General features: G+C 49.7%; 1 protein-coding gene across 1 annotated transcript; it reads right to left on the minus strand.

Moving 5' to 3' along the window:
• Positions 1-27982, minus strand: IRS2 (insulin receptor substrate 2). The gene is made up of 2 exons (XM_032611112.1): positions 23799-27982; positions 1-714 (listed from the first exon to the last, which is right to left on the minus strand). The coding sequence occupies exons 1-2, from the start codon at positions 27835-27837 to the stop codon at positions 710-712; spliced, it is 4044 nt and encodes a 1347-aa protein (XP_032467003.1). The 5' UTR covers positions 27838-27982; the 3' UTR covers positions 1-709.

Consider the following 27982-nt stretch of genomic DNA (forward strand, 5'->3'; position numbering starts at 1 on the left):
TACAGCTGATGGTTTTCCAAAGTAGGTTGCTTCAGTTACATATAATAATTATCATTTATCCATCCACCTTCAAAGTCCAATCTCAAATTTCATCTCCGTTGGGAAACGTCAGTCCCACGCTGGGCTCTGTCTGTGAGTAAACACGCAGGTACCTGGGTTGGAGTCTGACAAGCAGCTGTGTACCGGGCCTGTTCCATGAGGCAGATGACCGCGCTGGGACTCTAGGTACCCAGACGTCCTGCCGGCCCCTGACCACGCCGATCTGGCTTCACCTGGAACTGAGGTAGGACGGTGGTAGTTTTGAGAGGATGCCAGTAAATACCAGATTTTACCACTTTAATGCGAATTGGTAGAATCTCCTAGCATGCTGAGGGATATATCTGCTTTGCCAAAATGAAAATTAAGGAGAAATTAAGACACTGGCCACAACGGAAAAGGCTGATGAAAACGTCCAATTTTCTCGTGAATCACTCCTTCCGCTAATTTTGTCGAAAAACAAAACACAACACGACCAGCACAAGGATGAATGCCCCCTGTGGGAACGAGGGATAGAGATGGTTCCACGTCTAATCCAGAGGCGTCCACACGCGGTAATCACTCAGATTCAAAAGGAAACTGAGCAGCTTCAGATTTTAAAAAAATGCTGAGCATCTTCTGTTCACGTTTTTCTCTGATGTGTGTCGTCACGGGGATAAAGCCAGGCAGATCTTCACTCTGAAAGAGGAAGAAAAGAAGTCAGCGGCACCGCTGTGCACACAGAGCCATCCTACTGCGGGAGACGAGGTCCCTCTCAACCCTCCTTTACCATCTGTGTCACTTTCAGGAAATGATCCACTTTGGGAAACAAACTTTTCCTCATTCCGTTTTCCAGAGACAAGTTCAATGGGTAAACTCCCCTTCGGTTTCCCCAGGAGCAGGGCGACTGGGTTTACAGTGAGTTGTGAGATCCATAAAGTGAGGTTCACATTTTCAATGCAAGAAAACCATTCATGATTCTACCCTTGGGAGAGGGGCTGAGCGACCTGGCAACGGCCCCTTAAATGCCCAGGTCTCAGTTCTCCGTGTGGACAGAGGGGGAGAAACCACTGCTTTCCTCACAGGGCTGCGGAGAGGATGAAAACCACGCCACGTGTCACCGCGTGTTCTCAGCTACACGGATAATGCCAATGTGGGTCGTGGTAAGAAAGTGGGAGAAGTAATATGTTCACACTTCTGCCCTCGGAAAACCCTTCCCACTGGGTACTCTATCCTGTTGCTAAAACGACCCAAGATTCAAAAATAAGCCCCCGTTACACACCCGCTTCCTCTGCCCTTGGGCGGAGCCAGCAGGACCCTCACCAGCTTCAAGTGCTCCCCTCTTTCTGGGCTGAAAGATCCAACTTCCTTAACTTTTTCCCAGTCCCCAATGTTTTCAGCATATTTTTACTGGATGTGTTTGTCCCTTTAGAGGACACACCAACTGGAGAGACTGACTGACATTTCACAGCATACTGCCTTTTTTTTCTTTTTAAGCCTCTTGGCTTTTAAACAAAAATGCCAAGTGGTTCATCACTCCCCATGCTGGTAACTACTTGGTCACATGCGTGCCCGGTGGGTCACGCCCCACCGTAAACAGAGCAGTGTCTTCCTTTGCTTAACCGGCACCTCTGAATATTCCTCTAAAATCACTCAGAATTCTGCGCTCGGCGCTCACCACACTCCTGGATTTGCTTTTTTTGTGTGTCTACTTCTTTTCTGTCCATCTTGAGTTCAGAGGACTAATCCCAGCAAGAGAGAAACTTCCAGTATCCCACAGCCAAGAGGAAGCACCTGCTCTGTAGCCCAGCAGAACCCAAACAAGAGCCTGTGTAGACACGTGCTGTCTACACGCAACATAAATACTGTATCTTTTCATGACGTTTTCAGGAGTTGCCTACAATGTGACATTTTGAGGCAGTGCCACTTCAATATTTTTAAAAAAGCTTACGTCCTTTCAGAAACGTAACAAGTAAACTGTTCAGCACGTGAAACTTAATGGAGAACAGGGTCCCAAAGTTCCTCCGAAGGGAAGATGTGTCTCCAGCTATTTTATTCATTATTGTGTTTTCTACGGCCCTAAGAGACTCTGGTGAGAACCTGCAGGTTAGCGTCCCTTAATAAATACAGCATTTGCTAAAATCCACCCGGACTTGAGTCTCACCCTAAATGAGTTTGCACTTTGTCACTCAGGCCCTGACTGTGAAAAGAACCTGACGGCCACCCTAGAGGTAGTACTACCCTGTGGGTCCACTTTCAGGTTTCTATTCAGAGTTTATTTTATTTTTAGCTAAATGTACCTAATGGTCTCCTGTTAACGCTAAAACCCCATTACCTTGAAAACAGCTAAGCAAGTAAATTCTTTAATCCCTCAAACTCAAACACACAGAGTTAATTATTGCTGAAAAACTTACGTTCCTTTACTGCAAACTCATAGGGCCACGGACATTTTTGCTCTGTGTTTAAGGATGCTTTATTGCTAGACCGTCATGAGCTCTAATCAAGTTGAATGTGTAACTCCATTTCTTTGAAGCACAAACAACACAACTGTCAAAACCTTAATTTCTAAGCACTAGCATTATGAAAGAAAAGAAGCAAGGAAATAATTCATGCATTTATTCACACAATGACCTTTCAACGTTACTTCCAATTCTGCTCCGGTGCAGGGCCTCTGGGAGGCACATGGGAGAACGATGAGGTAGAGAATGGGAGTCACGTGACAGCTGTTTTCTGGGCAGGGAAGGAAGCAACTCTTTCAAAGGTGTGCTGCCCTCTGCAAACACCTGCATTCTGAAGGATGCTCGGCTGCAGTTACCAGCAAAGGGAGAAGAAAGCTCTTCCAAGGGCACAAGAGAGATTCGGGCTGTCGGCCACCCAGTGAGTCAACTCGATGTGGGGACAGTAAGGAACATGGTCCCCTAAGATGCTGAGCCGTGGGCCAAGCAGCCCCAGGCTTCCACAGAAGGGAAGGGCCAGGGATGTGGTCCCACACATGGCCAGGGAGAGCCACGGATGACTGGGGAGGGAGGCTGAGCGTGCACGCACACACAGGTACCATCACAGGGAGGGGGATTCGTTCACGGCACGTGGGAAGGACGTGAGCAGCCTCAGGCCAAGGAGACCAGAAAGAGGACGGCCACCAGCTCAGAGACAGATGTCTGGGCGAGAGCTGTGCCGTGCTTCACATTATCTAAGCGTATAGATGTGCCCTGGAGCCAACACATCGACCCAACGTGGATGCAATCTGTCTCCTACTGGGTCAGATAACAGTGGCCTTGGACGGACACCGCGAGGCAGAGAGCCTCCGAACTTCAGTCCATGCCACCCAAGTCACCTGGCACTGAAACCTCTTGGGTTCACCCCCAACTCATGGGGAGATCCTCCTGCACGCACCCCAGCAAGAATCCCGACCTAGGATCACAGGGAGGGGGCCACTCGGGGAAGATGCCTGGGATTCGGGGCTCAAGTGCGTCAAGCAAGCAGACTCTCTGCGGCCAGGCGAGCAGCCAGCCAGCAAAGCCAGACCCGCCTGCCACGAGCCGCCTCTCACTACTGTCGCTCCATCCCGCATCCCAGGAAGAAGGGGACGGAGGCAGGAGCGGGGACCTGGGAATGTGAGCCCACTTTTGCCTTTTATTTAGTTACTTCTAAAGTAAGTTAAATTACCCCTCCCACTGAAAATTAGTCTGCTTCAGCCAACTAGAAAAAAAAATCTTCCAACACTGCTAGCCCATCACACTCAACTGTTAAATATGTGTGCTTCGTAACGATGAGATTCCAGCAAAATTTTATTTATTTTATGACCTATGTTAATTCTACTAGAGGCAAAGAACCAGAGATTAATTTCACAATTCCTCCACGGTGAATATCATTAAGATGGGAGACGTTCTCTGAACTGTGAGGGTACAGGGGCGACACAAAGAAGAAATAAAGGCCAGAACCATGTGTTGCTGGTGAAAATTACAGAGTAACATGCACCAGTTCTGAATCTGCTCCTAGATGTAATGCTTCTAAAATAATTTAAATTTATTGATACACATTGCATTTGTGGTATAATTACACACCGTACTGTTCTGTAGCCTAGACATTGCTTCATAAAGAAACTCATTCATGGAACGCATCAATCTAGAGTTATTTGATTGAAAAAAAAAAAAAAACTTTCAGCACAAAGATTGACGTTGTTCCATATGCCGTGTCACGCAGCCCAGCTATCCTCTTCCTTTTCACTCTTGTGACATATGACAAATGACGTTCATATGAGGGATACAGTCCCTTATGCAGTTACCCTAACTCCCTAGGGACCAGCGCTAATTCTGCCCTTTCTCTTCCATTTAAAAGACCAATCAGAATGCAAATGAGCACGGGTGTTGCCAACAAAGGCCCCACCTCCAATTTGCTCTATTTTACAAAAAAAAAAAAAAAGGAAAGAAAAAGAAAACAATCACTGGAAAAACTCTGTCCTTGAGCCCAGTGGGGAAGCTCCCTAGCCACGGAAGGCTCGGATGTCAGAACACGGCCACATCACACCACCGCCGAGCTGGCCTCCAAGAACGCAAACGCTTCAGTGGAAAATGCAGTGAGTGTCGGGTCGAGAAGGTTTTAGAAATAAATCGGGTAAATGTGCTCTGGCAAATAAACTCAAGCAGCATTCTGGGAGCATGTTCTGGCTCACGGCTCTTTTTTTTAATGATTTCTTATGATTACTTGGGTTTGGATGCAGACGGAGTCCCACGTGGGGCTCCATGACACAGCAGGAGGGAACGAGGCCTGGTCTCATGGGCCTTGGGTGAGCAGCAGTGGACAAAACAGACAGCAAACCCATGTAGCAGGTACCAGTGACTTACTACTTTCAGGCAGATCTGAACGAGGACCAGTGCAGACACTTACGTGCGTGACAAAAACGAAACATTATACTTCTTAAGATTAAAATTTATATTTCTAGTAGCAACTATGATTGGAAAAAAAAAACCAACCCTATGGTGAGCCCAAACATGTCCTTCAGGTCCATTGAGACTTTTTATGTTAAACACAGAATGACGGGAGAAAATAAACTTTTCTGTCACATGAGAAATTCCTAGAAAAGTCAACCTGATAATTCAGTATCTCCTCACTTTACTAGAAGCAAAAACACTCTTAGAATATACCAAAAAAAAAGTAAGGTCGGGTGTGATAACAAGCCAGGGATTCTAAGGAAAACGGTTACTTGAACTTCGCAAGTGGAAAAAAAAAATAACTTGAAAGGAAAATATGGAAGCACAGGTTTCCCAGGACAAGCAGGCTCAGTAACTGACTTCACCAACCCGACTCGTGAAAGATTCAGAAGCTTCTTGGAGTTGAGCTCATCATTTCCACTGACAATTAAAATCATTTCATCCGGAATGCTTGTTATTGAAGACATTTCCCAGCATCAAGTTGCAACTTGACGCTAATGACACAACGTGAAACAGGATGAGACAACCAAGTTCTCACGTGAGGCTGGGGTTAATGAAAGGCATCTTTCTTCAGCTCTTGTTTAATCCTTCACATAAGACCCTGTCTTAATCACCAAAGACTAGAGCAATCAGGTGTCCTAGACTGTTATCGCACTTCAAATTTCCCCCCATTGTCCAAGTTTCACCCACAGCAACCAGCATAAACTTTATAGTGAATAGCCTACACCAACTTTATGTTGTAATACTTAAGTATCCATTCCTTTTCTGTTTGTTATTGAAAAGCCTGGTGTGTGGATCCTGGAAGCTACCCTTTTAAGAGTTTTCTAGCATCGTCGGAGAACTATTATCATGCCCTAACGCAAACACCAGAGAGGCAAAAATGTCCTTAAATTGCTGATGGACCCTTCTCTTAAATTATGAAACGTTAGACCTTTTCTAGGTAAAAACCGGATGAGGGAGCCTTGGTGACTTGCCCGCTGCCTTGGAGCTGGTCAGCAGGAAAGGACGATCCTTAACTTCTCCCAGAACTTTCCTCACTGCTGCCCTGGGGGCCGACAATGCAGCCCCCATTTTTGCAAATAAAAGACAGGAGGACTCGGGAAGGAGTGAGAGGAGGTCTGGAACTTCCGTTTGGGTCCTGAGTTTAAACCTTTACACGGTACCATCAGCTGTTTATCAACTCCCCAAAGACACCGAACCCTGCAAACTGTGCGTTTCTGCTTCGTGCACCTATCTCTCCTGCTGGTCAAGGGCCTGGACCACCTCGGTCCCCAGCATACAGCACATGCCTGTTAGGTCCTTCACGAAGCTCTGACGAGCTAAAGAGAAAGAAAAACCCATGTGGTTCATGCCATGTCTCATAGGCAGAAAAGCAGAATAAAATCTTCTAAAGGAGCACAGAACTTTAGGACTGTCTGAGGCCCAAGAAAAAAGAAAACCTTTGTCGTCTCACACGAGAGTGGCCTTCTAAGAGAGAGGTCAGCAGAGTACGGCCAAATCGGGTCCTTGCCTGTTTCTGGAAATAAAGTTTTATTGGAACACAGCCACGTTCATTCACTCACTTGGACACGGCTGTTTCTCACTTTAACAGTGGAGGTGAGTGATGGTGACAGAGACATTGTGTCCCAGGACACGAGGAAGACAAGGAGGAGAAATAAGGGTAAATTTGTGAAAGTTACAACACACATTTCCATCTGCGGGTTACACCTGGAGACTAATTGATACCCCCTCTGAAAATTATCGGCAGGCTTACGTGCTTCAGAGATGCAATCCCATTGACTTAAAAGCCTGCTATCCTGTTACAGACCCTACGGAGGAGGAAGCAAGTCATAAAATCATTTATGAAGCTAGCACACACTTTAGGAATTAGTTTCCCTTACTCTTCCACTTGATATTCCATGCATAATACCATAGTACCGAATAAATCTCATTATTACTAAATATATCCTACAGTACTACTCTTTCAACTTGAACATAATAAGTAAATTTATATATGATAGATCCGCAACTCAGAAAGGGCCCAAATCTCTTCTCTTGTTTGAGTCATTTGAGAATGTGACCATAAGCATTATGTTCCTACCCCTTGGAACAACATTTGGGCCAAGTGATGGAACTTGCGTTAGAATTGCAAATATCCTATGAACGGTATAATTCTCCCTCAGGGGTATATTTTTGTACACTATAAAAATGTCTATATTGTGTCTGTCTGAGGTTCTCAAACCTAAATATTAAAGTTTTGCTATAAATTTAAGGGAACAGTTTGTTCAAAATATATCCAACCCCAGATATCCTGTTAGGTATCGTTTCAAATGAACCGTTCTTTCCTTCGAATATTTAAATATTTAAGAGTTGCTACTGGGTTTTCTTCGTTTTATAATTTGATACCTTTTTTGTTTTTATCATTGAGACTGAAATAAGCATTTTCTGGAAGCCTGAAATTACGCCAAATGTAACTCAAATTACCTCTATAACGTCACTAATAGGAAACGTACTTGTGAGGACAGTTAAAAAGGCACACCTTCAGGAATCTGAAATTTACTCTGATTTATACATAATGATAATGCAATAATTTGGAAATGTTCTGAAAACGGGATTTGTGAAGTGCTTGTCTGTCATCACAGAAAAAGAAGAAAAAAGCAAGGATTAGAAAAAATGGGGGGAAACATATTGTGACCCACCACCAGCCCAGCCAGTGCCCCGAGCTGTCTTGCTGGGCACAGACCCACAGGGCCTGAGCAGCCCCCACCTCCAGACTGCGAGTACATTCCCTCCCATGGATGACACCTCACTGATACGGACGCCAGCGTCCTGGCTCGGGGGAAAGAACACACCTCGTGCAGACGTACACCTGGCCTTTACATTGAGATGCAGGATCTCCCAGCAATGAGGAGGCTGAGGGCCGTGTCCTTTGCCCTGGCACAGGTGGACACCCATTCCTACCACCGGTCACCTCAGGAGCCTTGCTGGGAGCTCAGGAGGGACTCAGGGCAACCGTCCCCACGGCTCAAGGACATGCGAGTGTGGAGAGCCACTGGCCTCACCAGAGTCGGGGTCCCCAGGCCCAGCAGGCAGCACCCACCAGGCTGTTCCCTGTTAGGAAAATGGGGACATTATTCTTCTGCCCTAGGTTTCTCACTGGGCATGGGGAAACTACCAAAAGAGGTTTTATGCATACAGTATAGGACTAAGTAGTACAAAGAGGAAAAGCATATATACACACACAAATATTGTTTTTTCCACACACGGTAAGCAGGTGCTGCTGGCAGGATGTGCACCTTGGGGCCGGGTCCTTCTGCCTTCTTCCCGCCCCTTTCAACGATGTACACGGGTAACCACACACTGCACTGTGAATGACAAAGCCCCAGGCCTGGCAGCCCCGTGCACTGGGAATCTCTGAGTACATCCATCTGCCGTCACGGCGTCTCCTCCATTCAAAACTACACCCGTGAATGACGTCACCAGCAACTGCAACTTCAAGCAGTAAGTAAACAAGCCACGGATGCACAAACACCAGGGCGAAGAGCTCTCGGGGGGGAAAAAGTGAATAAACTTGTTTTCATTGGCTAGAAGCGGAACAGAAGCAGAATTGTGTTTTTTTGGGGGGGGGTAACTCAGGGCCATTTAAAGCTAACAGTTCTCAGACCCTGCCCAGAGCACCCTGCCTGGATGCTTTCTGCATGCCTCGTGCACAGGCAGCACGTGTCTCTGCATCACCGGTGAACGCACACATCCCTCTCCGCATCGCAGGGCCCGCGAGCAAGATGCCAGCGGCCGGCGGGGCCCCAGCTAGGCGGGGCCACGGAGCACAGGACCTCTATTCCTATTCTCTCGGGGGGGGGGGGGGGGGGGGTCACACACAGCGGTGTCCCATAATGCAGACAGACATTTAAATTCCTCTGTAAATTCCTCTGTGCCCGAAGAGAGCGATTTACATCCAAATGGAGTACCCGATTGAAATTTCAGGAATGAAGAGTGGAACGTGCGAAGTTACAGACCATCTTTATGAAGTGCATTTGCTAAAAAGTAAAGTAAGACAGCAGCCGCCGACAGCCACGCCTTCCCAGGAAAGCGGGGCCAGGGGGTCCCAGGCCCCGGTGCCCCAGGCTGCAGACCACCCCCCCAGCTTCCCCGGCAGGCAGTGCCCGGACCAGCCAGGTGAAGCCGCCCTGCACGCTCGTTCCGCCCAAATGCTGAAATGTTTTTAATGTCCTTCACAACTTGAGCCTCAGCTGGGTACACCTGCTGAAGAGAACTTGTGCAGACTTGTCAGAGCCCAACCTAGACATTCTACTTGCTCGTTTGCTGGGAGGGACCCTGCACACCAGGGGCCTCAGACCCGGGACTTTCATCGTGGCATCGGGAGATCCGCAGAAACCTGTGGTTGGAAACTTTGGCCCCCAGCCCCCTCCTGGAGTGCCCAGGGCCACCAGCTGTCAGACACGGAGCAGGGAGGTGCCTGCCGCTGCCCCCAGGTGGGAGGCCTTCATGCCCAGGGCTGGAGGGCACCCAGTCCTGTCCACACGGTGACACACAGGGGGACGCTGCTGGGACACCCCTGATCACAAACCCGTCTCATCCTTCCCTCTTTTCCAGGGAGAAGGCAGAGGGCAGGACCAAAATACCCAGCGACATAAAGTCAGCTTCCCGAACTGCTGAAGGCTTGGAAAGGTGGGAAACGATCCATCCATCCGGTGTAAAGACGGCATTTCTTACTGATTGACACGAAAACCTTCCCGGGCTCCAAAAGCTGGGCAGGGTTTGTCTATGGCTTTTTTTTTTCTTTTTTTGCGGCACACGGGCCTCTCACTGTTGTGGCCTCTCCCGTTGCGGAGCACAGGCTCCGGACGCGCAGGCTCAGCGGCCATGGCTCACGGGCCCAGCTGCTCTGCGGCATGTGGGATCCTCCCGGAACAGGGCACGAACCCGTGTCCCCTGCATCGGCAGGCGGACTCTCAACCACTGCGCCACCAGGGAAGCCCTCTCTATGACTTTTAAGAATGGATTTAAAGAAGACATGCCTTCCCAACCACCTCTTTAGGAATCAAAAACACAAACTCCAGACTGAGCAGACGACCACTTGATAGACCACAGTGACGCCCAATACATCACACACAGAGGCCCCTCCCCTCCAGAGAAGCATCACGCAGACAGGGATGTCCTGTCCGGAGAGATCACTTCCGCCTTTTCACATTTAGCAGCGCTATGATTCTGTGACACTCGGCCTCTATGAATTAACATAAAATAACTTATTTTCTCCATTCTCCTTAGAGGGCAGCTGGCCATTCTGCAAAATCTACTCGTTGTATCGAACTGAACACGAATGGGGCGTAGGCTTCAAAGTGACCGAAACAGAAGAAGCAGAATAAACTTGCCCATTCATTGTAACTTTTACTATATTTACAAATTGGTTGTTTCAATAGGCTCACATAAAGAAATATTAATATTTAGCCATTGTCATTCTTTGGAGATAAGCTTGAATTGGAGCCTTATTTGACTTGCCCGTACTTCACACATTTTGCACAGATCTGACAAGACTACACGTGAATCAAGTTATTTACAAGTCTATGCTAGCAATCTGCTTGTAGGGCGAGAGTGGCAGACACAAAGGGGGAAGCACAGCCCCCCCGGCCGTGTGTCCCCGCTGAGACTCTGGGTGTTGGTCACAGACCTCCCCCCAACGTGAACACGCAGCCTCCCGCCATCCACCCCTTCCTGCTCTGACTCCTTACACATCAAATTCTGAAGAATGACTTTAAGAGACCCACGAGCATAAGCGTGTTTCCTAAAATACACACTGGACAGAGAAAATGCAAATTTCACACTTCCGGTCTGGACAAAGTAATAGCAACCCCTACAAGGAGGAACGACTACTAATACAGTAGAAATAAATAATTAGGATGGGATCGTCATTTTTCTCGTTTGAATGGATGAGCTTCTTTAAGACACTTCATGCAGGCCATCCCTTTTTTACGTATCTCAGAAAAATTAAGTAAAACGGAGCTTATGTTCTGAAGGTAGACCTAAACCCATGTCAAGTCCTTAAAGTGACATAAGCTACAAATAGCCACAAAGTCCACGTACTAAGGGTGCGGTTTCTCCACAGAAAGGCTAGAAGAAGGGGAGGGTCTTTATCCACACGCGGTACTAGCTTTTCTGGACGTCTTACCCCCCTTAACTCCAAGCTCACCCCCATCGGTGCTTCCACGTTGAGGCCCAATCTCCATGAAATACATGGAATAATGACTTTTCTATCATTTTAGTTTCCCAATCAGCTGATGAAGAAAATCAATTTGTTGCAGAGCCTGAATTTCACGCTCCTTACCGGAAAGCACACTGTGTGGATGGGTGCCCTGGGGAGGGGGAGTTGGGAGTAACTGACCCAGTTTTTCAAAGGAAGCCACTGGGGGTTCTGAGAAGACACAGAACCAGGAAGCAGCGAGCGGACCAGAGCATCGTTCCCTACAGCCCGGCAGAAGCTCCCCTGAGGTCCACTGCTGGACCCCCTTCACCCTCGGGTGGTTCCTTTAAAAAATAAGGGTAAGGGCACGAACGTTCCCTCCTTGGAGGTTCTGAGGATGAAACACCATCTAAACATGTTATAAGGTGCTTTACAAATAACGTCTGTGGAACCGAGCATGTAATTCCACGACCAGACACTTGTGCTTTGATGGCACTGTTTATCTTGTGACAATTTCCCTCTGCCTTCCCCAGTGCAATAACATCTCAGCATATTCCTTCCCCCAGAAACTTTCAGGTCTTTTCACCTTTTACATCATGTTTTTGAGAAAGAAAGTCAGGAGTTGACATATACCACACTAAGTGGAAAAAGATGCTATGGCGAAATGATATGAAAAGTTTTTAAACACTTCACATACTGTTCCAAAGAAACTATATTTTCCATCTTCACTGTTGAACAAAGTCTTTACACTGGTTGACCAGGCTCTACACGTCACGGTTCATTGTTAGTTCCTTCTCATCACCTGCTACTCTCTCCCTGCTCCCTCTTGGTCAGCTACACGGGTCTCCTTCTGATCCTGGGACACACCAGAAACTTTCTGCCCCAGGGCCTTTGCACAGTTAGTCACTCCCTTTGCTCATATGACTCTCCCCCTAAATATCTATAGGACTTGCTTCCTCTCCACCTTCTCCCCCTCTCTTCCCTGCTTTGTTTTCTGGAGCACTTGTTACTACCTACACTACTTCATGCTCCGAACACATGTCAACATTACATTTATTTCCTTGGTTTCAAAGGTAGGCTTGAAGATTCGGTACTTTTGGTTTTGGGTTGTTTTTTCTTTGTTTGTTTTAGCTTGGAAGCCAAACCTCTTTCTTTCTAGCCTGCACTGTAATTTTTTTCAAATGGGTGAAATAGTTTTAAAGTATGCAACATGTCACAATTAGCATCTCTGTAATGAAAAAATAAGAAAACGTAACCATTTGGTTAAATCTGAAAGCTGAAGGAAGATGCTAACCTTTCCCGCCTCTGTCTCTCCTGCCCCACAGGCCACCTTTCTATCCTCCCAAGGAGCCCTTAAGGGAAGTTCCTGTCATTTCTTTGTTGGCTTTTTTTGGGGAAAAACAGATAAAACACACACTTTTTAATCAGAGCTGCCTGCACGTGGTTTCAGGTGTGTCTTAAGAAAACAGAACTCTACTTGGAAATTAATAGGACGTCTGAAAATTAAGCAATTTTGAAGCCTACACTCTAAATAGAACTGTGATCACATGAAATGTCTGTGGATCATTTATGAGGAAAAAAACGAACTAAAATCGAAATGTTGGCTTCTCACGGACAGGCAGCAGCACTGAGCACATCTTACGTGTGAGTTTTCTCAGCTTTGCAGCTACGCATGCTTCCCATCACAAAGACTACAGGTGAGCGTCCTTCGTCAAGAGCTGAGGGTGAGCAGGGAAGCCTCAGAAGGAACGCGAGAGGGAGTCCACTAACCTCGTAAAGTTTCTGGAATCCAAAGGCTAACAGCAAAGACAGAGCACACAGAGAAATACTGGGAGTTCTGAGGCGAGGCTACCCAAAGCTCAGAGAGGCTGACAGCTCGTAGCCGGGGCCCAGCAAGATCAAACCTGTGGTTTCTCGGAGGAGAAAACTGATGTGGAAATTCCACCTCACTGGATGGACCCCAAGCGTGTGTGTGGCACTGGGGCACTACACGTTTGAGTGGTTCCACCAGACTTTTCCAGCAAGGACACCTGCAGTCCCAGCAGGGACAGCCCATCCTGTGTCTTTGGCCAAGAACGGCTCAAGAATAAATTCAGAGATGAATTCTGAACATTCCAGCTGAACGGCACGGACTCCAGACTCGTGAAGATGCATGCTTAACCCAGAGTTATTCTAGGAACTGAGTTGAACGCTCCACACGTTTAACTTGGGTTAAACTTGGGTATTTTACTGCGGTGCCTATTTCATTGAGAACTAAATCTCCTCATAAACCAGCACTACCCACAAGCTAAACCACAAATAACAGTAAGAGGTAAAACGGAATTAAGATCTGTCCGTGCTACTGCGCCTTTACAATTTTGATTATGACCCTCAGCACCAAAATGTCAGAATCTATCAGTATTTGGAAGCTACTGCAAACTTTCAACTTGAAAAGAAAATGTTCATTTCAAAAACTTGTCAAAATAAATAAAATCGAAAAACTGTTTCAAAATTCATGAATGTTTGTATTTATAGAAGTGGATCAATATTTCATATCGAATATTTCCACACAGTTCATTATTAAAAGTTTAAATTTTTGTTTATTCAACCAGTTAAAGTGAGTTTTCTGAAACTGACTGAGATAAACGTCCGCTCTGGTTTTATAATATTCTAAAGAAAGAAGAAATACAGATTTTGCAGTTTCGCAACTAAGATATTTTGCGAAAACGCACCTAAATATTTTCAGCTGAACTGTACATTTCTTATAAGTCTAATTGGTGAAGTAAGTTTCACCAAACTTATTTGATATAAATATTTGATAAAGTATTTGTTTAAAAAATTTGATATAACTGGAAGAGCTTATGAGTAGCTCATGGATTTGTTTTGTTTCATTTGCATAATACCAAAAGTATTAGTTTAGGTCCCTTTCATGCTGGAAAACATTTTTTAAATTACCTGTATCATACAAGAATAAAACAGAAGCATAACACCACCACAAATCACAGTAGCAAATTATCTTTTAAAAAAATGCATCCAGGCTGTGGTATAAGAAACTGACCACTTTCCTTTTCTAGGAGTTCTTGTTGCCTTAGTACTTCAGGAGCTCTGGCTGTACGTCCATCTCTGATTTTCAAACAAAATCAATGTGCACAGCACCCTCTAGTCCATGCCCTGTTTAATCTTGCTTACTGCCTGGAGTTTCTAAAATACTATATGCACAGTTTTTAAATTTAGTAAGAACGTCCTGGCCTGTTTCCAAAACTTCTCCCCCAGCTAACAATTCCCTCCATCCATCCGTCCATCCGTCTATCCATCCATCCATTCATCCACCCACGTTGGGCTCCGGAAGCCCTCCAGGAAGAAAGAAGCAGGGGACCACAGGGGGCCTGAGCTGGGCCTGGCAGGGCAGAAAACGGCTGCGTCACTCACATGACAGGTTGGGGAGGCTTCTACGACCTGGGGATCCACGGGCACCAGACGGTCACTGAGCTCAGCCTCTATTTTCAGTTGCTTTCCATCACTAGCACGGGGCCAGGAAGAGCTCCGTCCCAGGTCCTCCGAGGAAGACAAGTTTTCACAGAAGGGATCCAGACCTCATCCGGGGAAAGACTACCGGGTTTACTTACAAACACTCCCCACATAGCACATCAGCATCTTTATTCCCGTCCGCTTTCCACCTAACTGGGAAAGTGCTCCACAGAGCCAATGCCCCCTGACAGGGTCCTCTGAGCTTTGCTTTCTTCTTCTCCTGAGAAGCAGTTTCATCACTCCATTCATTCCTGACAGGGGGACAAGCATTCCCGTTTTGTTACCCTGCGCCGCTGGCCGCCAGCGATGCTGGGTGGATTACTGGCGCGCGTGGCTTCTAATGGCAGGCGTGTGGCCGTCTGCTAGGAAGGAAGTGCTCTCTCTGCGGATGCTGGAGAGACTGGCAGCTCGTGTAAACACAGCCCTGAACCACTCCCCAGAGCACAAGGCTATAGATTCCCGACCACGCTTTTTCAAACATGGATAGCTGTTGTGTGAGCTGTTACGTTTATGTCTTCTTTTATGCCTTTCAAAGGGGGGTTAGAATCACATCTTAGGAAGGCAGTGCCTTCTGAAAAACCATTTCTCATCCCATAACAATGAAGTAAGTTTTTTCTCGGAAAAAAATAGAAGATCTTAAAAACAAGAAGGGCACCGGTGAGATAATCCACTCCCCAGAAGATCACCACCTAGCAACCCCTGATTATTCATGGGTCCTTAGGCAAATTCTAAAATGGTTCGTTTTCAAATAGACTCATCATCAAATAGAGTGATGACTCGTCATGAAACAGCTTCTTAGGAGACTGCTAATGGCCTTATTCATAATGACGAGTATAGGGTATTTCACTTAGAGAAGAAATGCATCTTAAGGACCCCTCAAGGAATGAATGAGAACACAGCCCCATTAGATGTCAGATCAGGGCCCCAGGATGACCCACTGATAAAGAAAAAGGACTTACATTTTCCCAGATCACAGAGGCCTTTCGATTTGAATTATCCCAAGAATTTTCTTTCTTCCTCTTTTCTTTTTTTTTTTTTTTTTTTAAACACAAGTAAGCACATGATCTTAAATGTCTGCCAGGCCTTCACCCTTCTGCCACATCAGAAAACACTGCCCACGTGGGCATCAGTAGCCTATTTCTCTAACTTACAGCATTCTTCCTTATTCAAGTGTCTGCTTTCCTCTAGTTCTGTCCACCAGCATACCTTGTAGCATATGCATGAAGCCATTTCCTGCAAGGCTCCCAAATCAAAAAACAAATAGCACTTCTACAAACAATAAATCATTCTAGAGGGAACAGGCCATATCCTAGGAGAAAGGTATTCATCTCCACACAAAGGCCCACAGAGACAGAGCAAACCGTATTCTTTCCTGATAATATTTACAAACATCTCTACCCGCTAATTAAATCAGTGACCTTGGAAAAGATGCACGACCTCCCTCGGCCTCTGTCTTCACAACCTTAAAATGAGTTACATTAGACGGATGGTTCTCAACTCCTCTCCCTCAAAATGACCTTGTATTTTTTTTTCCTGTCCCCACTCTGTGTGGAGAGAGTTTTCAAGCATTTAGTGTTGTGGGGGGTGGGGGGGTATCTTATCATGTACGATATACAGTTTGCTTTACTGAAACAAAGACAGCTGGAGGAATATAAGTTTTCCAACTCTGCAGACCACTGGAAGTCCAGGAAGAGAGCCTGAGAGGCCCCAGAAGAGACGACCAACCAATATTTTGATTCAGCTCTAAAATTCACCAACATCACAAGAGCTTTGAAAACAATGTCGAATCCTGAGCTCTTCCAACTGGCAGGTGTGGAAAACAGTTTTAAAAATGAGGGGGACTTCCCTGGTGGTCCAGTGGTTAAGATTTTGCCTTCCAATGCAGGGGGTGCGGGTACGATTCCTGGTCAGGGAGCTAAGATCCCACATGCCTCGCGGCCAAAAAACCCAAACATAAAACAGAAGCAATATTGCAACAAAGTCAATAAAGACTTTAAAAGTGGTCCACATCAAATAAACACCAAAAACAAAAAAAAGAGGGAGCTTTCTGAAACTAACATGACCTTGTAAATCAACTGTACAATAAAAATTAGAAAATAAATACATTTTAAAAAAATGACAGAGCTTTCCTTTATTGTCCAGTCTTCCTGCTTTTAGCTGTCCCCATCTTACTCTGAATGAATAACGTGTGGAAGAAAAGAGAGAAATTAAGTTACTGCCACCAAGTGAAATAAAAACCCAGCTGCTAACTTGAAAGCTGCCTAAGGCCGATCGACAGTAAAATCCCAAGGTCACTATTGTATATGAGCTTCCAAAGTAGACAGTGTGTAGGACTTGGATAAGATGGGATATAAAATAAAGAGTACTGGTACAACAGCATCTTCGTGTGGTTCAACCCATCACTACCCTTTTCTGTCTCAGGGATTCCCAGGCAAGTCACTGGGACTCTCTAAGCTGCAGGTTCCTCGTTCCAAAAATGGAGATCCAGGCGGCCCTCCTATGACACACGGCTTTTGGAGTATTACGTGAGATTTTATGTATGAAAATGTCTTAACCCTATAAAGTGGAAAAAAAAAAAACTTTTTGGATTTTAAACACTTCTTTTGATTGAAAGGGGAGAGGGGCATGCAATTATCTTTCAATATTGATCAGAACAACGGTTACGTTTTCATCCATCTCATCGACTTTAGTAGCATTCTTTCAAAATCATTCACTGTCCACCAAGTTTTGGGGATTGTTAGTTACACTTATAATTTGGAGGCAAAAGATGGGTGGATTTAAGTAGGTACTTTTGAATTTGCATAGAGAAAGCCCTGTGTTGCATTCATAAATATTAAAGATTATGCACTGATTCTATGCAAAAGTGTTAAGTCATTCTTGAGCTATACATATGGATTTTAAGGTAATCATTAAAATCACTAATCTAATGAACTCTATCATAATACCTATTTTTTTCACATTGGAAAGATTGAAATTTAGTACTATACCATAGTAACTCACTCAAGCAGTTGTACTAACAATACCGTATGGATCGATTAAAGTAACAGTAAAACTATAGTTATACTTAAGGTTATAACGTTTTAACGCGATTAGAGAACACATTCTTATTCAGTATTGGAGCTTCAATTATGAAAATAATACCCACATCCAGCCTCTTGGAGCACAACTGGATGAGATATTATGAAGCTACACACATGTATACACACACACACACACCACCCCAAAATAGTAATTATTTATTTCCCCCGAATTTGGTACTCTTTAAAACTGATACTAAAAAGCCCAGTATTTACAAAATGCCGTACACGTAATCATTCATCTTTAAGGTGTATCATGGATCACAATATTTGACCAAATATTCCAAATTTCAGTAAAACCACCATAAGCAAATCGCATCTCTGGGCATAAATATCACGTATGGCGTAAGAAAACTGGGCCAAGTCTGAAGACACGTTCGCCTGATCAACTTTTACGAAGTCTCTGGACAGGTAAAAGCGACCTGATACAAAGTTAACATTTCCTAGTCCAATAGAAAAGACATTCAGAGCCGCTAACTTAACCGCTGTATCATTTGTAAACGTGCAGCCTGTAAGTCTCAACCCAACTCCATTTCAGCAGAATGCAATGAATTCCATTCTGACGCAACGAATTCAATTAAAGGAGACGGCCAAGCACAGAAGCACCTTGTGTTATTCGCACCCAGAGTGAAATGCTAGTGTCCAACAGACCCCAGCTCTATTCACGCTTTCTTCTGTGCCCGTTATTTCAGCGCACAGTTCATGTAAGTCTCTGCAGCCACATCTAGAAAGAAATTTCAGGAGCAATGAGCAGCCTCAGCATTTCCTCCATCTTGAGTGATGACTTCACCAGTTCTCTTCAGAAAAAATCTACCGCTGAACTCTGTCTACAATAATCGACCTGGAGTGATTCAGAATAATCACTGCCACCTTGAAGAATACGTTCAAATTAATGAAACGAATACAGAAAGAATCTTCCCATTGAAATGTGGCTATTCTCATAAAACCTACCACCTGATCGATAACATGTTTATATCCGCTGATCTTGGAGGTTCAGAAAATTCCGTTTGGTGGATAAGAATGCCAGCATTCAAAGGCCTTGCCCAACTTGTACGGAAACATGCATTCTGCTCATGTCTGCAGTAGATAAAGTCTGAAGAAAATTCACCTATCACAGGAGCCCCAGTGAAGACCGGGCTGTGGGGACGGGCACGCTGGGCCCCTTCCCTCCGAGCTTCCCCAACTTGGTGTACTTGGCAAAGCAGATAAAGGAGTCAAGGTACATTTTCCCTTAAGTTTCTGAGGTGAAATGGGAACACCTGATTCTGCGCTACCCAAAAAAACAAAACAAAAAACCCTCTCCACTTGCCAAATCTGATACCAAAAGTTAACCGGCTCTTGGGACTCTGCTTCTACAGAAAACGCATTAGTGGGAATTTTAACAGAAAACCCATTATCCCTGTGCTGGTCCTGAAACTTTCGCAAGTTCTTTTCAGAAAGAGATTCATTTTAATACTAAGAGTTCTAAAGAAAATAAAGCATTAATTACCTATGAAAATTCCTCTTCTGGGGGTTAGTGGGCCTGTGGAAGAACAAAAGAAACGCTGGAGGTTTTCCTACCCAGTTTGACAACCAGTCAAATCAAAACAGGGCAGGAGTGATCACCCTCATTAAATCAACCCTGAAGACTGAAGCCCCAGGCCAAACAATGGCCGATTCAGCAACTAACAGTCTAAGGGTTCTGCTTTTCTCATAAGGCGCCCCATATTAGGAGCAATACTGTCAATTTTAAAAAATCTATATTCCAGTTACACGTTTTTCATCTTGACACTATCTCTTACAACCACGTCGCAAAAGGTCATCAGAAAGTACGGTCCTGATGTAGTTTCAGGATGGGAATGCTCTTTTCCTTAATTGTTATTTTACTCTGTAATTTAAAACACTACTTCGTGACAATTGATAATTATCTAGGAAAAGAAAAGTCTCAAGTGAAACAAAGAGGGGGAAAAAACAATGGTTCTCGGAGACTGGAGTAAAACCAGCCACCAAAACAGAGAAGGCCTGAATTTCTTAGGAAGGTACCGGCTCCACGTTCAGACAACTTTGAGCATCCTGGTTTTTAATTTAAGAACACCCGTTTACAAAAGTGTCTTTCCTGTACGTAAGTATCAGTAGCATCGCTGGATTTATTAACACGTTTCTTTAGAGGAGCTGAACCGCTCCGGATGTTGACAACCTCCTGGGCCTCCCAGGGGCCCTGAGCACACAGGAGGAGAGGGTTATAAGGACCCCATTCTACAGACAGAGAAAGTGAGAAAGAGGGATTAAATGGCTTTCCTCTCTCACACGTGACTCACACAGCACAGCAACTAGACACCTGGCTTCCTGATTCCTGGGCTAGTGTTCCACACACCCTGCTTCCTGCTCCGAAGTACTATTTTGGTAAAGGTTTCTCTTTCAATAAAGGAACTAGAACAAGTCATGTGACTTCCATTCAGGAAAGCCTGTGTGTGTTTTCATTAGCACCTTAGTTGTCTGTTCCTGGGAACGGGGTGGGAACAGGGCACGGATTACCTTATTATGACAAGAGCTAGCCAACCAAAGCAGAAAAGCTTGCACGACAGGAAAAATAAAGCGTGTGTGGTTTGTCAAGTCATCTCCTTGGAGTTCTAAAAATATTCAAGCCCCTTGCTTTAAGACTTCAACAGACAATACTTTTAAACGTGCCTTGTGACTCTGTTGCCCCTTCAGAAACAATTGTGTTGCTCTCTCATCCCTTGATTCTTTCACTGTGGGAGGTGAATAAACAGTCCTTTTATGGAACAAATTTAAATACAGATGCTTTCGGGGTAATTCTTATCTAATCTGCCTTGTACCTGCACGTAAACCAATTCTAGAACAAAAACCCCACTAAAGAGGAATAGCAAAATAGCAGTTTATGGTACACACCGATCTATAACCCTAACGACCAAATATATAAAGTTCATTTTAAAAAGTGTTTTTAAAGCACAGTGACTCCAGTAGCATAGTTTCAGTTCCCAAATAACAATACTCTAAAGATTGGTTGTATTTTTTCCCATACACACCCACAAAACACAGGGTAGGTAACCTTCTCCCTGCTCCCAAATAAGATGCATAGTTTCGAGTTAAATTTGTACCTGCTTGCAGGACCTACAAATACATACACACCCATCTGTGTCAATTTAAGGCGTGCTAACTTTTTAACTGGCTCCACCACTGAAATCCCACCGCCATCCCCAATTCTATTGGAAACAACCATCAAACACTGCTGGGACCTTACCTCTTTGTCACCACCTCTCCAAATACCAAACGCTACCCCCCAAGGGACCCTGAATGGTTCCACTTCAGTGTAACTCGTTAAGTTTTTCCACGCGGAACCCAAGGAGCTGGATGTGGAAACACGGCCACTTCCGAGAGTCAGGGCAGCACACCCAATGACTCAGGAAGTTCATTTTCCATTTTATCTTCAAAGAAATGCTTTGCAAGTCTTCCTTCCATAAATCGTGCTCTCAGACAACACTTATCTCCCGTGAACTTTTTATTTAGGAGCATCACAGACAAATGTCTACGCGTAAATGTGAGTTCAGTAAAAGTGGATCTTCATTCTGGGTTTATCTACAGTCCCTTTCTGGCTCCACAAAATGCAACTTAGTTTCCCCGTTAATTAAGATGAGATGCTCGTCTTCCCTCCCCTACTGTTCTCTGTGCTCAAATTAGTTTACTAGAAATCCATTTAGCATGTAGTCCTTTTTTTCAAAAAAAAAAAAAAAAAAAAAAAGTGGTTTGGGCACAATGGACCAATTGTAGTTATCCATTTTGCTTAAAAATAGTCTTTTTTCCTTCTTAAGAGAGTGTTTACGTTAACGCCCACAGAGACTCTGGACAACCAGCAATCCAAAGCAATCTCTCATCTTTGTTCAGCCACCACCGAACATACAAACTGCTGTTCTGATTTCAGAATCCTGAATCCTATAGGTTGTAAGGAATTTTATACTGGTGGGAAATCTGAAACAAAACAGGCCAAATCAGGCCTCTCATAAACTTATCTCTTGCGGTTTAACATTTTCCCGCATCTGAAAAGGGCATTATATTAGACGTGAATCACGTTTCTGAAAGTATCTACTTTATCGGAAAGGCCTTGAATCCTTTCAGGCCTGGAGGTGCACGCTCCAGCTCGTTCGCCCTGTGACTGCAAGAAACACCTCCCAGGGCCCTCCTCAATCCAGTCCAGGTTTTTCCCGCCTACTCCACCAGAAGCAGTAAGAGGTGTTGTGTTCTCAGGCTGTTTTTCTGATTAGAATCAGATTTCAGCAAAATGTACTTTCCTGCTCATGATGGCCTGTACCCATTCCTGTGTGTACAGATCTCTCCTCCACTCAAGTCTAGTTACGCTGGTGTGTTTATCTGGTCTGCATCTTGGACAGCAGCTAATCATCCTTCAAGTCCCAGACACACGCGCAATTTTTCAGATGCACCTGCAGGGCTTAAGTTAAATCCAAGCAAAGCGACCTTCCGCTGAGCGTCGTTTATGGGACACATCCTGACAACTTCCAGGGGCTTCGTTAGATGCTGAAGCACCGTGCTCTGATAGCTCTCTGTGACTCTTTTCATCTTGTGTTCCACAATTTTAATAAAAAAGCAGGTAGCGTTTCCTCTGTTATATTGGATTTCCAGAGTATCCACTCTACAGCTATAACTTTAAATCCCATGGATACTAGAAAACACATGCTGGATTTAGATGGCATTAGAGGGCTCTGTTCACTTTTAGAAAAAAAGGTGTACGGATCCCCAAGCTACCTCAATCGTCACCCTGTAACCCTTGCAGACTGCTGACCTCCGGCTAGCATCTAAGCCGTGTTCACTGCTCTGTGTTCTGCGGTTCCCACAAAGCCTCTATCTTCCTGACAACGCTGCACAGAAGCGGCTACAAAATTAAAGAAGAAACTCTCTTGAACCCACCCGCCCCCCCCCCACCTCTCCTCCACCGCATCATTCAAAGTTTGAGACAGTCAGGACCTCTGAGACAGTCAGGACGCACCTGCAGGTGCAAGGAAAGCACACCTCTCTCCTTTTGGATCTGTGATGAGACTGCAAAGAACAATACTGGACACCATCCCATCCAATGGTTCCTGAGAAGACCAGCATGGTCGTCTTTCACTGTCTCCTCTGAAGCCCAGATTCACATCACCTGGGCAGCCGAAAAATGCTGGGGGCCTGGGCCCCGCCCACTGGCCGCTTCACATGACTGAGCCTGGGCTGCCCCCATAGGCCATTTCTCAAGCCTACTGAGGCGGTCTAACTGGGTCAGGTGCTCCCAGCCACAGTCCCCAAACTGGCAGCACCAGTACAACCTGGGGGCTTCTTAGAAAAAGCAAACTGGGAGCTGCATCCCAGACCCACTGCACTGGAAACACGGGGATTCACCTAGCCCGGCCGTCCGGGGCTCAGCAAACTCTCCAGGTGACTCCCAGGTGGGCTCGAGTTGGAGAACCACTGCTTTTGAGCTGTGTTTGAGCAGCGTTACCATTTCAGCCTGTTGGGAGCAAAGGGACGTCTCTGGTGGAAAAGCTCCCACAGGCTACGTGTAAACTTGAAATGGTTCGCTGTTCCCTGCAGCAGTCACCGAAATGGATGTTCGTTTCCTAAACAACTTTTGGGCCTGTGTTCTATAAACTCTGAGGCTCGGCAAGAGTCAGCCGAGCCTGGCTCCAGAAAAACAGAGAGAAAGGTGAAGGCTGCGGCCTGGGAGCTGCTGGAACTTCAAGTCCCCTCCCGACACAAGTTTCCCACCTCTCAGATGGAGAAGACCCCCTCTGCCGCCTGCCTCCCCCCGGAGGGCTGACCTGGGGGCACCCTCCAGGTGTGTTCATGGGAAGACGGAAAGTCTGGGCCCAAGAAAACAAATCAAAAGTCTCCCGAGTCCAAAGATTCACACTCAACTCAAAGATGACCTGAGTGCTCCCAGCAAGGTCTCTGGGGTTCGAGAGCTGACATCGGCCCAACAGTGAAACAGAACAGGAAACCTGCACCCACACTCTGGCATGGTCGAGGTACCAAAGAAAGGAAGAGGCTCTAGCCACGGATGCCCTCGCGTGCCCACCCTCCTTCCACCAGCCGCAGGGGTCTCACCTTTCACGACCGTGGCCTCTTTCAGGTGATGCGTCAAGAAGTCGAGGCTGGCGTAGGTGCTGGCGGAGGGCAGGGCGCCAGGGCCGGGCCCTACACACACCCCGCCGGTGCTGCCGGCCCCTACCGCGCCGATGAGACCCCCGAGGCTCCGGGTCCGGCCCCAGGCGCTCTTGTCTCCCGTCTGAGGATGCTGCTGAGGGGACGGCGACAGCCCGGGCTCGTCCCTCACGTCGATGGCGATGTAGTTGAGGCCGTTCTGGAAGCCAGCAGAAGTCTCCCGGCGCATCGGCGAGCCACTGCCCCCGGGGCAGCCAACCAAGCCCCCGGGCTGGCTCGGCGTCCAGGGCCGCGCCTGCGGGTGGAGCGGCGGCGGCAACTGGCGGGGGGACGTAGGGGGCTCGTCACCGCCACCCAGGACGCTGCCGCCGCCCCCTTCACCACTTTTCCTGAGAGACACGTTCTCCACTGAGGCCGAGTTGTGGCGCTTGGGGTTGTGGGCGAAGGACGGGGACACGGGGGTCACAGTGGTGGTCGAGGAGAAGGTCTCCGAGCTGTGGCGGCGGCGGCCCCCTTGCGGGTCCGCGCGGATGACCTTGGCCCCGCGGTGCGGGTCTGGGGGCTGGCTGGCTTGCAGGAAGGCCTCGACCCCCGACACCTGGTCCATGAGGCTTAGCCTCTTCAGACCGGACATGGGGCTGCTCACGCGGGCCCCGTCGGGCTTCGGGGGCGCGGCGATCGGTTGCGGCGGCGTGGCAGCCACGCCGAAGGCCATCTCAGTGTAGTCGCCGCTGTCGCCCGCCCCGGAGGATGAAGAGGAGGCCGCGCCAAGGCCCTGGCAGGGTGGTGCCGGGGGCAGGCGGTACAGCTCTCCGGGCGGGGGCGGCGGGGGCGCCAGCTGCAGGGCCGAGGAGGGGGCGGCGGGGCGCGGGGGCAGCGGCGGGTACGCGGAGGCCTCGGGGGACAGGAGGGCGTCCAGGGAGCCCACAGGGTCCCCGGCCTGGCCGCCCGGCTGGGGTGACTTGGGCGAGCTGAAGTCGAGGTTCATGTAGTCGGAGAGCGGGGAGCGCTGCCGGCTGTCGCCGCTCGTGCCCGGGGTGCCCGAGCCCAGCGACGAGGCCGGGCTGCCGGCGGACAGCAGCGACGACGACGAGGCGGCCGAAGCCAGCAGCGGGGGCGCGGGCGGCGACAGCCGCGCGCCCGCCTCGCCGAAGTCTATGTTGATGTACTCGCCCGGGCTCTTGGGCTCGGGCGGCAGGGGATACTCGTGCATGCGGGGCAGGGTCTGCAGCCCCTCAAGGGACAGGCGCGTGGGCCGCGTGGCCCGGCAGCGCTGGCCCAGGAAGCCCTCCAGGCGGCCGCTGCCGTTGCCACCGGGCCTCCCGGGCGAAGGCACCACCGGGTGGGGTGGCTGCGGGTGGCCGCCGCCGCCCCCTGCCCCGGCCGCGAAGGCGCCGGCTGGCTGCGTGGACCCCGGGCCGGCCGTCGACTCCAGCCGCTCCTCCTCCAGAATGCGCCCCACGGGGGAGCTCATGAGCACGTACTGGTCGTTGTCCCCGTTGCAGGTGTAGGCGGCCTTGTAGGAGCGCGGCAGGGAGCTGTAGCAGTAACCAGGGACGCCCCGGAGCATCTCCCCGCCGCCGCCGGCGTGCAGGGCGGCCGAGAAGAAGTCGGGCGGGGTGCCCGAGGCTCCCGCGTCGCCGGGGGACATGTTGAGGTAGTCCCCGTTTGGAAGCAGCCTGCCGTCGGCGGCGCTCTCTACGGACAGCTTGGAACCTCCGCACCACATGCGCATGTACCCGCTGTCCTCCGGGGAGCTCTCGGCTGGGGAGCTGGTCTTGTAGCCTCCCCCGCTCCCCGGGAAGGCCCTGCTGGCGGTAGACGCGGGCGTGGGCCCCGCGGCTCCCGTGGGGGGCAAGGCCGCGACGGCGGCGCGCGGCTGCAGAATCTGCTTCGGGGCGGACACGCTGGTGGGGCTCATGGGCATGTAGTCGTCGCTCTTGCAACTCCCGCCGCCGCCCGCGAGGGCCACGCCGGGGGTCATGGGCATGTAGCCGTCGTCCGTGCCCAGATTACTGCTGTTGCTCCTGTGCGACCCGATCTCGATGTCGCCGTAATCCTCGGGGTAGGGGTGGTAGGCCACTTTGGGGGAGGACGCGGGGCACGACGGGCAGAGGCGGCCTGAGCTGCCGGAGAAGGTGGCCCGCATCAGGGTGTATTCATCCAGGGACGCGGAGGAGGGCTGGGGTACCGGCCGCTGCCGGGCAGGCGTGGTCAGGGAGTAGGTCCTCTTCCTCAGCCCCCTGTCCAAGTCCTGGGCCCCATCCCCGGAGACTCTGCGGTAGGGTCGGCCGCAGTGGCTCAGGGGACGGTCCATGGTCATGTACCCGTACAGGTCGCCCCCGCTGCCGTCCCTAGCCGGGGGCGTCTCGGCGATGGACTCGGGCGTGTTGCTCCTGAGACTGCAGAAGGCTCTCAGGTCCCCAGGGCTCGAGCCGTACTCGTCCAGGGACATGAAGCCAGGGTCGCTGGGGGAGCCCGAGGCCGAGGCGCTGCCGCTGGAGGGTCGCTGGGGGTGCAGGGGGTGCTGCATGTGCGGGTGCGGGCCCGGGGGCGGCGGGTAGGAGCCCGAGCCGTGCCCGCTGCTGGACGACAGGCTGCCGGGGCTGGTGGCGGCAGCCGGGGGCGAGTGCGCCACAGGCATGGACATGGAGCGGCTGTGCTGCAGGGCGCCCCCTGCCGGCGCCAACGTCACCTTACTCGCGCGGCCGCCGCAGCCGCCGCTCAGGGTGTGCGAGCGGCTCAGGGGCGCGCGCACCGGCCCCGGGCTCAGGGGGCTCCCCGCCACCGACACCGGCCTGCCGGCCGCCGCCCCGGCCCCCGCCGCCACGCCGCCGTCGCCCTCGCTGGCCGTGCGCACCCGGCAAGAGTTGCACTTGGCGGCCGGCGGTGTGGCGGCCAAGCTGTCCGTGCGCGAGCGGCGCACCAGGCCCGTCTGGCTGGGGGGCAGGTTGACCAGGTGGTGGTGGCGACGCGCGCCGGGGACGCTGATGGGGTGCGTGGCCGACGAGCCGGACGACTGGCTCTTACTGCGCGGCCGAAACTCGAAGAGCTCCTTGAGCGCCTTCATGGCCTCCAGGATGGTCTCGTGGATGTTCTGCGCCACCACCGAGTCGTCTGCCTGCATCCACAGCTCACCGGGGCCCGTGACGGCCGAGCGGCCCACCTCGATGAAGAAGAAGCTGTCCGAGTGGCCGCAGCGGCGGATGTTCATCAGCTGCAGCGTCACCGACGGCTGCTCGCAGTTGAGCTTCACGAAGCCGATGGTGCGCGCCGACAGGCACAGGCGGTACACGCCCGTCAGGTTCTTGCTCTGGCCCAGGCCTTTGGGCTTCAGGTTCACCTGCCACACCTCACGGTAGGCGGCCGTGGCGGGCGCCACCAGCCCGTAGCTGTCATCGGCCGCGGCGGCGACGGCGGCGCCGGCCGAGCCGCCCAGGGCGCCGGGCAGGGAGGCGCTGCAGGACGCGGAGGGGGCGGCGGCGGCGGCGGCGGCGGCGGGGGGCGCGTCGCCGGCGATCGCTCGGCCCTCGCTGATCAGGTCGGTGAGCGCGCGGTACCAGCCCTCCTGCTCCTGCTCGTTCTCGGCCGCCACTGCGAAGTACTCGTCCTTGGTGTAGAGGGCGATCAGGTACTTGTGCTTGGCGTCGGCGCGCTTGTTGATGTTCAGGCAGCAGTCGAGCGCGATGACCCGCTTCGGGGCGCCCGCTTTGCTCCGCCACTTCTTCTCGCTCTCGTAGTACTCGAGCCGCGGCGGCTGCGGCGCCGGCCCCCCGCCCGCTGTCGCCGCCGCCGCCGCCTCGTCGCCGCCCGCTCCGGGTCCGCGCAGCACGAAGAAACGCTTGTGGCCGTGCTTCTGCTTGCGCAGGTAGCCGCACTTGCGCACGCCGCTGTTGTTGTTGTTGTTGTTGTGGTTGAGGTTGAGGTTGGGGCCGTCGCCACCCGCCGGCCCGGGGCGCCCGTTCATCGGCGGGCTCGCCATCACCGGCGCTTCAGGCCGCGCCGCCCGGCCCGGCGTGGAGGGGCCGGGGGGAGCGGAGGGGGCGCGGGCGGCTCCCTCCCCCCCCTGCTCGCCCGCCGGAGCCCGCGTCCCTCGGGCCCAGGAGGTGGGGAAGGTTCGGGGAGGC

This window comes from Phocoena sinus, chromosome 18, assembly GCF_008692025.1.
Source record: "Phocoena sinus isolate mPhoSin1 chromosome 18, mPhoSin1.pri, whole genome shotgun sequence".
Classification (NCBI taxonomy): domain Eukaryota; kingdom Metazoa; phylum Chordata; class Mammalia; order Artiodactyla; family Phocoenidae; genus Phocoena; species Phocoena sinus.